The sequence below is a fragment of the Amblyomma mixtum genome, chromosome 3 (assembly GCF_055824585.1).
Source record: "Amblyomma mixtum isolate Tamu chromosome 3, ASM5582458v1, whole genome shotgun sequence".
NCBI lineage: Eukaryota > Metazoa > Arthropoda > Arachnida > Ixodida > Ixodidae > Amblyomma > Amblyomma mixtum.
This window is the reverse complement of record NC_143014.1, coordinates 56053555-56064793: the sequence shown is the minus strand read 5'-3', so window position 1 is coordinate 56064793 and position 11239 is coordinate 56053555. Positions and strand designations below refer to the sequence as shown.

Below are 11239 nucleotides of genomic sequence, written 5' to 3'. Positions count from 1 at the left end.
TGCACAGCAGCACGGCGGAAGCAGCGGTATACGTTGGCCGAGTCGGCCTTCGGGTCACCGGACTGGATGATGCTACGCAAGGTCACGCTGAGCGAGGCTGCTAATTGAAAGACGCTGTGTCGAAGGGGTCTCGTGCTTCGGCCATTCGGCGGGGGAGTTCGAGAAGGTTCAACCACCTGCGAGGAGACTGCGGGATTCTGCTTTCCCACGGAGGCAACGCACAGAAAACTTGCGGCAGTGGTCAAGGTGACGCATCTGTGTTTGATGACTGTCTTCCCCTTCTCATCCCCCGAGCTGTGAGAGAGCGAGAGAGCTTCAGCACCGCCCCGTGCCGTGGGTGGTACCGCCAGCGTCATCAATGGCCCATCCGATTGGACAACGTTATTCGAACTAAGTTCCCCAGTCAGGGATCTGGGGAACGCGAACCGTATTTAACGGGATGTTGTTGTGTGATCGGAGCTTTGCATAGCATTCGATTCCATTCTCTTCTGTAAATATGTAGAATAAACCCTTCTGTACAGTTTCCTCGATAGCGCAGTCCGACATCGTCATTCGGAGCCGGTACCTGCGGGGCTAAACGAGTTATACCCCTGTCACACAGGCACCATAAAGCTCCTTTATTATAAAGGCGAGCGAGCCGGTAAAGGTAGCATTATCTTAAAGTACCGGTGTCGGTGCTACACGGCGCAGAGCCGGCCTTTAGCTGCTTTCTTCTCGTGCCACCAGGGGGCCAGCACTTTCGGTTTTGTTTGCATGTTTGCGACAAAATATTACGTTCAGTTAGCATTTTTGTTTTTGTATTAGTTATTTTTGCACCCAGAACGTTTTTTTTTTTTGCAAACTCAGGCAGCGGCCTAGTAGCACAATTTATAAAACGACGTGTTTTAGGTAAATGTAGCCTTGTTCGCGTCTATCCCAGCCACCATGGACCGTTTTGCTTGTTTTGTTATTCATGCGCCTATCCGCCAGTGTCTGCGGTGACATCGTGCCAGATTTCCACAGTTCTCTAACTTTCATGTGCGTATTCAGCAAGACACTGCTAGTTTCTAGTTAACAGAGTGTCTCGCCTGTGCCTGTTGTGTGTTGAATTGTGTTTGTTGCGAGTGTTGTACGAGTGCCGCCATGAGTGACGAACGCGAGCAAGTGCGACGAAAATGCGAGATCGCGCTCGCTGTTGCAGCCATTGTGTCATCGCAACTAGATATCGAAGCTGCACGTGCGCAAGTGCGTGCTATTGAGGAGCGGCTCATCGCAAACAACGCGATACTAACTATGCTCGCAGCGTTGCCACCCCCTATGCCTCGCGAAGTCTGGGCGTACCCGAGAATCGGACGGTGGTTCGAGAACACGTTGCCAAATCTGGGAAGCCGGAATTTCCGGCAGTCGTTTAGAGTTTCGGAGACTACATTCCGGTACTTAGTTGATGCTTGCCGGCCAGAAATGGAGCGCCAACATACAGCCATGCGCGAGGCGATTCCAATCGAAAAGCGTGTTGCAGTGGGGCTCTACAAGCTTTGTTCTTCGGCAGAGGACAGGACTGTTGCCCACTTGTTTGACATTGGGAGGTCCACAGCCAACATCATATACCGAGAGTTCTGCGAAACGGTAGTGAAGGTGCTGGACAGGCAGTGGATAAAGATGGTGGCGGAGGATGACATGCCGGAACATATTATGGAGTTTCAGGCTGTGTGTGAATTTCCCCAAGCTATTGGAGCTTTGGATGGATGCCATTTTCCAGTCTCTCCACCTAAAGAACACGCCAGCGATTACTACAACTACAAGGGCTGGTAAGTGCTGAAAGCATAGAATAAATATGGATGTGTATTCATAACTTGCGATAGAGCATGTTTTTTTCATAATTGAAATTATATTTGCAGGTACAGTGTCATCCTGCTGGCCCTTGTCGACCACAAATACGCCTTCAGATTCATCAGCGTTGGCTCTCCAGGGCGTTGCCACGACTCCCATGTGTACCAAGAATCGGCCTTGGCGAAGGCTGTTTCCAGCTCCATGTTTAGAGCACCCACCGCTGTTATTAGTGGCACTGCAGTACCCCCGTTGATACTATGTGATCAGGCCTTCCCACTAACGCCAAACCTCATAAAGCCTTTCCCCAGTTCAAGCACATTACCAGACCACAAGAATTTCAATTACCATCTTTCCAAATCCCGAAGAATAGTTGAGAATGCCTTTGGGAGGCTTAAGGCTCGATTCCGCTTCACAATGAAGAGGATGGAGTGTGACATTACAAATGTACCGACTGCAATACATGCAAGCTGTGTGCTTCATAACATCTGTGAGCATTTCAAGGACTCCGTTTCGCAGCAGTGGTTGCGTGAAACCGAGATGTATAATGGTATTTTTGAGCAGCCGACACATGCTACGGATGTCCAGATTGGGACAGGAAAAGAAGTTCGAGATGCGGTTGTTCAGTTCTATAAACAACTGGGACACAGCTAAGCAGGGCACAAAAATGTTGCGCAGCTATATTCCATCTCATAAGATGTTTGTAGCAGTACGAAAGGTAGAGCTCTCTCGTCAAATCGGAATGGAGCGCACTATGTTAGTGTATTCCTACGCGCTGTCGCACTGCCAATTACTGACCGGTGGCTCCATCCATGTGAAAGAAAGCATACTAATAGCTTCTTTCTACCTCTAGCAGGTGGGGCTTGATGTCTTTTTATTCTTTCATTTGTTTGTTTTTGGACAGGCGGACGCCCGTTACGAAGGGTTTGGCCCCACTTTTTTGTCGCCACCTGTTCGTATCAGTCCCTCGGTTGTCACGTCACAGTTATTTTCAATGTTCCTGTCATGTGTTTATGAATTTATTCATTCCAGCATGGTTACTACACTATTAAGCTGGGTCGAATGCAGGCCAGGGCAGCGGTGGGCTTGTGGCCCCGTTCCTAACAACAGTCAAACCTCTCGTGCCGTCTTCTGATCGCCGCTGCCGTGGACGCGAGACTGTTCATGTCCAGCGCCTCAAGCCATTCTACGACCCAGCCATCCTGCCCGCACCCTAAGTCGCCAGGTTGGCTCCTCTTTTCCCCGGGGGCAATTGTGAAGACGAAGACGACCGTTCTGCTCAGCGGCGGCGCTGCCATCGCTGCGTGTGCTGTGTTCTCGCCTTCGCCGACCACGGACTGTTGCCGCCCTGCTCCTGAGGTCCCAGTGCCTTTAACAAACCCCCATCCTACAAGACTGACTATATACTATCTATAGAAAGTCGAGAGATTTAATAGACAAAAGTCTATGGACTAGTAATATGCGTTGTGGGGCTAGTTGGTTCATACTCAGATTTCTTTTATGCGCACAGAAAAACGACACAATAAGACAAGGTAGACAGGACGGAGCGCAACTTTCAACTACTGTTTTATTCCGGAAAAAGTACATGACATTTATACCAAAAAGAATGGATAGTCATCAGTGCCATGTGCAAGCCAAAAGCCGGGAAAAGCACATAGGAAAGGCACAGGTGACTCACCTCTTATGTAATTTATCTAAAAAGGCAAAATCTTTATCATATATTGTCACAGATGGTGCACTTACACATGAACTACTGCTTTTCCTTATATGGTAGGCCTCAGCCAATTCTCGCGCAAGCGTGTCAGTGCTCCTGCACAAGATGCTGGTGCCTTGGAGCGTAGCATCACACAGTTTTCGTGCCTTCTGTTTTTTGTCGTTATCTTTTCCACACTTACTGATGTGCGCTGGCAGGTGCGAACCGGTACCGTTCTTCAAAGACAAATTGTGTTCCCTTAGCCGCTCATTAACACATCGGCCTGACTGCCCAATGTACACCTTCCCACACTTCAACGGAATTTTGTACACTACCCCTTTTTCACACTTCACAAACTTATTAACATGTTTGATTTTGCAATCTGAGTTGCGGCTATCATCTTGCGAAACTAGACGACACAGTGAAGAGAGTTTCCTTGGGGCCGAGAAAACCACGGGTACCTTAAACTTGTTAGCCACGCGCTTGAGGTTATGAGCCACTTTATGCTGATATGGGATGACAACAGGTTTCACTTTCTTTTTTGCATCTGCAACCATTGTCTGGTTCCTATTCCTTTCTTATTTGATCTTCTTGAGAAGAGCTTCAGCAACTGAACTCACTACTATCTGGGGAAAGCCTACCTGTTTCAGCTTCGCGACCTGATCGTGAAAGCTTTCCTATGCCATGTGACAACAGAACTTTCTTAGAGATGACTCAAGGCACATCAAAGCGATAGCACGTTTAACAGTTTTCGATTGCTTGGAATCAAAAGGAAACAATCTCTTCTATGCACGCGGTTGGTACTTCCAGCAAAAGCCTTCGTCCTTAAGGGTTATTTTCAAGTCTAAAAATTGTTAACAGCTGTCATTGGTGAGTTCAAAAGTAAAATTGAATCCTTTGGAGAGTCGTCTAAAATTAGTAAGAATGTCCTCCACGACTTGTGGATAGGTCAAAGGTGATTGTTTCTTCGAAACAATGAAAAAGTCGTCTACATATCTAAAAATCTTTAGCGTGCTACCGTTTTCAAGCGCCTCGGCCAATGATCTGTCCACACCTGCGAGAAAAATGTTGCAAAGCACCGGGGCCACGCACGATCCGATACAGATCCCATTTCTTTGTACATAATTATACCCTTTAAAAGAAACAGTGGTGGAACTGAGGTAAAACTCCAGGAGTACAAGGAAGTTGTCAACCGACATACCAGCGCCGTTTTGAAAAGACACCGCTCCGTTCATTTCTATGCACAACCTGACAGCAGCCAACAGCTCGCTCTGTGGAATAGAATAAAACAGGTCAACAACATCTACAGAAACCATGTGTCCTGCAGAGTTTGTTTCATGCAAAAATTCAACAACCTCAAGACTATTCTTAATGGCAAACGGGTCATCTACTACAAGTCTGTTAAATTCCTTTAGCAGGAACCGGCTTAGAAGGTTCTGCCAGGCACCCCTTTCGCTAACTATGCACCTAAACGGAACACGCAGATACCGACGCACAAAGTCGCGCTTAGACCTCAGAGATGCAAGACGCCTGCAGAAGAAAATCCAGCGCAGAATTCAAGCCCTGCAGACACAACGTTGGAGAACATTTTGCGAGACACTTGACCCACGAAAGCCTTTGTCACGCGTTTGGAATGTGATCCGTGGCCTTCGTACGTCCCCTCAACAGCGCCACCCGTTTAAATCCCTCGCGCTCCACCAAAAACGCAGCGAGGTCGCGGTAGCCGAAGAATTTCGCGCAAGGATAACAGGCCAGCCGAACCCATACACAACGCTGCACTGCAGTGATGTTCCACCCTCGCGGGATTCACGAATGGATAACCTGTTCTCCATGGAGGAACTTGACGCTGCGCTGGCTTGTTGCAGAAGGTCGTCATCGCCGGGGCCCGATGGTGTGACATACTCCGCGCTCGCCAACCTTGGCCAAGAGGCTCGACGGGTTCTTCTGGACACATACAACAAGTCATGGTGCGAGGGCATAGTTCCTAATGCATGGAAGACCAGTCGTCTCGTACCACTCCTTAAACCGGGAAAATCGCCACTCGACATTTCAGCATACCGACCAATTGCACTCTCCAGCAGTGTCGGGAAAGTCATGGAAAGAATGTTGTTAACACGCGTGGAATGGTACCTGGAGCGATACCAAATTTACCCTGCATTTATGTCTGGGTTTCGACGTGGCCGCTCTTCCATTGACAATGTGGTTGTCCTTGTATCGTCCGTCCAGCACCAAAAAAACTTGAAAAGATTGACTGCGGCACTATTCTTGGACATCAAGGGCGCCTACGACAACGTAACGCATCAGGCCATTTTGGACGCATTAGAAGCTGCTCAGATTGGAGGCCGCATGTTCAGCTGGATACGCAGCTATTTGTCAGGGAGGTCGTGTTTTGTCCAGACTGAAGACGGACCAACCTCTTCGCATCTAAATTCGCGCGGAGTCCCGCAGGGTGGAGTGCTGAGCCCAACTCTTTTCAACATAGCTCTCGTCGGCCTGGTTGACTCATTGCCACAATCAGTCCAGATCTCAATATACGCCGATGATATCTGTATTTGGGCATCAAGCGTGACCCGTCCCCAAGTTCGTGCGAGACTGCAAAAGGCCGCAACGATACTGACGTTATACCTTCGTCAGCAGGGCCTAAATATTTCAACCGAGAAATGTTCCCTCGTGGCGTTCACGCGAAAAAAAATGACAAGTTACCCCATATATATTGTAGCGTGCAACTCCAAAAAGAACACCAGCGCAGAGACGCAAAAACCTGCGGCGGTCCCTCAGACGTTCGAGCGCGCGCGCGAGAGCCAACTAACTTCTTCCTCTTCTCGTGCATGCACTACTTCTGTCTCTTCGGATGCACGTATCACTGCCCCCCTCTTCTGCAGCATCGACACGATGTGGCTAAGAGAGAAAAGTCAGCGAAAGAGTAGAACACAGCTGCAGTGGACCGCAGTTCAGTCAGGTAGCCGGTCGTGGTAAGGCTTCATGCGAACAACGTGTACGACTTCAGTTCGGTGCGACCGGCGCGATGAACAAGCTGTCGGGGCGGGAGCAACTGCATAAGTCACATCACTGATGCGGCGCACTACTTCGTAAGGGCCGAAGTATCGGCGCAGCAGCTTTTCAGAGAGCCCGCGGCGACGAACAGGTATCCAAATCCACACAAGGTCGCCGGGCGCATAACTGACGAAACGGCGCCCATAGTTGTACCTAGCGGCGTCAGTCTCCTGTTGACGGTGGATGCGCAGGCGGGCCAGTTGACGCGCTTCCTCAGCACGCTGAACGAAGGTATCTACGTCGAGGCCAGCGTCAGAGTCGCAGTAAGGGTCGACGGGCAACATAGCATCCAACGGAGTGGTCACCTGGCGACCGAAGACAAGCTGAAAGGGGGTCAGTCGGGTTGTTTCCTGCAGGGCGGTGTTGTACGCAAACGTTACGTACGGCAGAATGGTGTCCCAAGTTCGATGCTCGACGTCAACGTACATTGATAGCATGTCGGCTAGTGTGCGGTTGAGTCGCTCTACCAACCCGTTTGTCTGCGGGTGATACGCCGTAGCACGTCGATGGCTCGTGTGCGTGAGAGTCATCACGGACTGGGTTAAGCGGGCCGTGAAAGCAGTTCCGCGGTCAGTAACAACAACGGCGGGTGCGCCATGACGCAAGACAATGTTGCGGACGAAGAACTGCGCCACTTCAGCAGCAGTGCCTTTGGCAAGAGACGTGGTCTCAGCGTACCGTGTGAGGTAGTAAGTCGCAACGACTATCCAACGCTTTCCAGACGAAGACTTCGGAAATGGATCAAGGAGGTCCATGCCCACTTGTTGGAAAGGGGTCCTCGGTGGATCGACGGGGTGAAGAAATCCGGCTGGTTTCAATGGAGGAGTCTTCCGACGTTGGCATTCACGGCACGTTTTTACGTAGGCCCGCACCGATGGGAGTAACCTGGGCCAATAATACTTTTGTCGAATCCGCGCGAGTGTACGGCTGACTCGAAGGTGGCCGGCGGATGGTGCATCATGACGGGCACTCAAGATCTCAGACCGCAGCTGTGATGGTACGACAAGTAGAAACACTTCTTCGCTGTTGGCAAAGTTGCGCTTGTAGAGGACACCAGACCGTAAAGTGAAGGTGTGAAGCCCTCGAAGAAAAACACGCGGAATGGGAGCTTCACTGCCTTCGAGGTAATCGATGAGCGGCGCCAACTCCGGGTCCGCCCTCTGAAGCTGCGCCATTTTGGTGGTACTAACAGAGCCCAGGAAAGGAAAATCATCGGTGGTTTCTTCGGTATTGATTGGGATAGGCGCGCGCGACAGACAATCCGCATCCTGATGCTTACGGCCAGACTTGTAAACTACTGTTAAGTCGTATTCTTGCAAGCGTAAGCTCTATCTAGCCAAGCGTCCTGAGGAGTCTTTGAGGCTCGCCAGCCAGCATAAGGAGTGGTGGTCGCTTACTACACGGAAGGGTCGTCCGTAGAGGTACGGTCGGAATTTGCAGATGGCCCATATCACTGCAAGACATTTTTTCTCCGTCGTAGAATAGTTGGTCTCGGAGCGCGTAAGTGTTCGACTAGCATAACTGATGACCCGTTCTGCATCGTCTTGCCACTGTATCAGCACTGCACCAAGGCCAACATTGCTGGCGTCAGTGTGGATGTCCGTGGCAGCATGCTCGTCGAAATGGCCGAGTATCGGAGTGCTTTGCAGACGGCTGCGAAGCTCGGTAAATGCAGGCTCTTCGTCGGTCCCCCACAGGAAGGGCGCGTCGTCACGGGTTAGTGCGTTCAGCGGTTCCGCGATTTTCGAGAAATCTTGAATAAAGCGCCTATAATAGGAGCACAGGCCCAAAAACCGGCGAACGGCCTTCTTGTCAGTTGGGCGTGGAAAACATGAGACGGCAGCGGTCTTATCAGGGTCCGGGCGAACACCTTGTGCGCTGACAACGTGACCAAGAAAGCGAAGTTCCTCAAAGCCAAAATGGCATTTCTCGGCTTTGATGGTGAATTGCGCGGATTTGAGCGCTTGTAGCACAATGCGCAACCGCTGCAAGTGTTGGTCAAAGGTGGTCGAAAATATAACGACATCGTCCAGGTACACCAAGCAGGACTGCCATTTCAAGCCGGAGAGAACAGTGTCCATCATGCGTTGGAACGTGGCCGGTGCTGATCACAGACCAAATGGAAGCACTTTAAACTCATAGAGGCCGTCAGGCGTCACGAAAGCAGTCTTCTCCCGGTCTCGCTCGTCCACTTCGATTTGCCAGTACCCGCTTTTAAGATCTAATGACGAGAAGTATCGGGCATTCCTCAATCGGTCGAGTGCGTCATCTATCCTGGGCAGCGGGTAAACGTCCTTTTTGGTCACGTTGTTAAGTTTCCTGTAGTCCACGCAGAAACGCAGAGTATTGTCCTTTTTTTTGACAAGAACCACAGGCGATGCCCACGGACTGGTGGACGGCTGAATGACATCGTCTGCAAGCATCTCGGCAACCTGATTCTGAATGGCTTCTCTCTCCAGCGGGGAAACACGATATTGGCGCTGGCAGACGGGTCGCGTAGTCTCGTCAGTGATGATACGATGCTTGGCGAGTGGAGTTCGGCCGACCTTCGAGCACGTAGCGAAACAGTCCGCAAAGTCTGCCAAGAGGTCCGACAGAAGATCCCTCTGAACCGACGGCAGGGCAGGATTTATTCTGACGGACTGAAGAACGTGATGTGGGCCAGCATGCTCCGGAGTGGGTCCTCCCACGGTGCACAAACCTGGAACCTCAGCAACGTCTTGGAGGAAGGCAATAGCCATGCCTTTGGCCAGGTGCTGATGTTCGTTGGCAAAGTTAGTCAGGAGGACGTGGGTGCGGCCGTCACGTAGTTGGACGAGACCTCTTGCAACGGCGAGTCCCCGCTTAAGCAGCAGTGGGCTATGGCTGTCCGCTAGGCCCTCGTAGTCGTGAAAGAGGTCATTCCGCACGAGCACCAGAACACTGCACCGCGGCGGCACCGTAACGTCGTTCTCGACAATGCGCAGGGCGTTGCTACAGGGATCGCGGTAGTCAAAGCGCGCCACAGCCTGTTTGGTCGAGAACGTGACACGTGCCTCCTGAAAGTGAATCACAGCGCCGTTCGACTGCAGGAAGTCGATCCCCAGAATCAAGTCTCTGGAACACTCGGGGAGTACGACAAATTCACCAACGTACGTGAAACCACCAATCCCAACTCTAGCCGTACACTTGCCCACAGGGGAAATTAGGTGGCCACTAGCGGTGCGAATGGGGGTCCCCGTCCACGGTGTCAGAACTTTCTTAAGTTCTCCAGCAAAGACACGGCTCATAACAGAATAATCAGCACCGGTATCGAGCAGCGCGGTAATCTCAGTGCCATCAACTGTCACACGCAAATCGGATGCAGCGTATCTGATACTGTCGCTGTCCAGGTATCGTCGGCTCGAGGGTTTCGCGATGGAGGGTCTTGACACGTCCCGACGTCAGCGGCCTTGCCTCCAGAGGTCGCTGGTGTTAGTTTTCCCGATGCGGACTCGGCGAGCGACGGCCAGCAGAGCTACTCTGGCGGCCAGGGCTGGATGAGCGATAACGGAGAGGCGAAGGAGAACGCAACTCGCGCCTTCCAGAGTAGGCAGGGTTCTGGCGTGCCCATAGATGCTGAGCAATCTCATGCGGACGTTCGCCGTTCTGAGGGCAGGGTGCGTCGGGATGGAAACCGCGAAGGCCCACTTGGCGGTACAGACATGCTCGGTAGAGGTGACCGGGCTCCCCACAGTGGTAGCACAGAGGCCTGCGGTCCGGTGTACGCCACAAATCCGACTTGCGAGGCCGTGGCGCAGCTGTAGCAGATGCGGTTGCGGAATATGCGGCGATGTTACTCACGGGGGTCGCCGGGGCCATACCGTAGCCAGGCACGCTTGAGTGACATGTGCCGATGTTGCTCCCGCCAGGCGTTGGGGTAACGGGACCGTAGCCTGTCGTGCGACGTACAACGGATGCGTACGTGGGTCTGTCATCGAACCGGGACGGCGCTTCGGGGACAGGAGGTGCCTGCGCAACCTGTCGCACCTCGTCCCTGACGACTTCAGTCAGTGCTGCCAGCGGCGCAGGTGCAACCTGGGGCAGATGGATCCGTTGGAGTTCCTCCCGGACAACTGAGCGAATTAGTTCGCGCAAGGTGTCTGCACTGCCGCCGAGACACGACGAAAAGCCTTCGGGCACCATGCAGTTGATGTCCCGGTTGTACTGGCGGGCCCGTTGTTGCAGCGTCGTCTCCATCGTGGTCGCCTCGGTTAGAAATTCCGCCACCGTGCGGGGTAGACGTTATTGAGCTTGCGCTCGTCGCACCAGCCGTTGTAGCGTGCGACCCGCTCGAAGGTCTCCAGCCAGTCCTCAGCGTCTTCGAACACGTCACCGTGAAAAGATGGCGGTGTTCGCGGTGGGTGGCAAAGGATCGGCGCCAGGGGCCTGGTGTCAGCGGCCATGGCAGTTGGACTCGACGGTAGAGGCTGGATCGGCGGCGGGGTCCTGGTGTCAGTGGCCATGTCAGTTGGACTCGGCGGTCGAGGCTGCGTCGTCCTTGTTGGCGGGGGAAGGGGCCCAAATTCAGGCGACTCTCCGCGGAGACGGCGGCTGGGTCGCTGGTGAACCGGTGTGAGGTCCGTAGTGACGCTGTACGGAGTGTGCAGGTCAGGAAGCGTACCCAGCACCTCCACCAAACTGTAGCGTGCAACGCCAAAAAGAACA

The 11239-nt window shown here is 52.4% G+C and overlaps 1 protein-coding gene across 1 annotated transcript; it reads left to right on the top strand.

Moving 5' to 3' along the window:
- Window positions 1-590: 590 nt before the first annotated feature.
- LOC149350266 (uncharacterized) lies at window positions 591-2816 on the top strand. The gene is made up of 2 exons (XM_089579253.1): window positions 591-1787; window positions 1878-2816. Exons 1-2 carry the CDS (start codon window positions 1123-1125, stop codon window positions 2458-2460), a joined length of 1248 nt encoding a protein of 415 aa, XP_089435379.1. The 5' UTR covers window positions 591-1122; the 3' UTR covers window positions 2461-2816.
- The last annotated feature ends 8423 nt before the right edge of the window (window positions 2817-11239 follow it).

Excerpts from the sequence above, each read along its gene's own strand:
- LOC149350266 (XM_089579253.1), top strand. The coding sequence starts at position 1,123 with ATGAGTGACGAACGCGAGCAAGTGCGACGAAAATGCGAGATCGCGCTC. Across the intron at positions 1,788-1,877 it reads TACTACAACTACAAGGGCTG|GTACAGTGTCATCCTGCTGG; the intron begins GTAAGTGCTGAA and ends TTATATTTGCAG.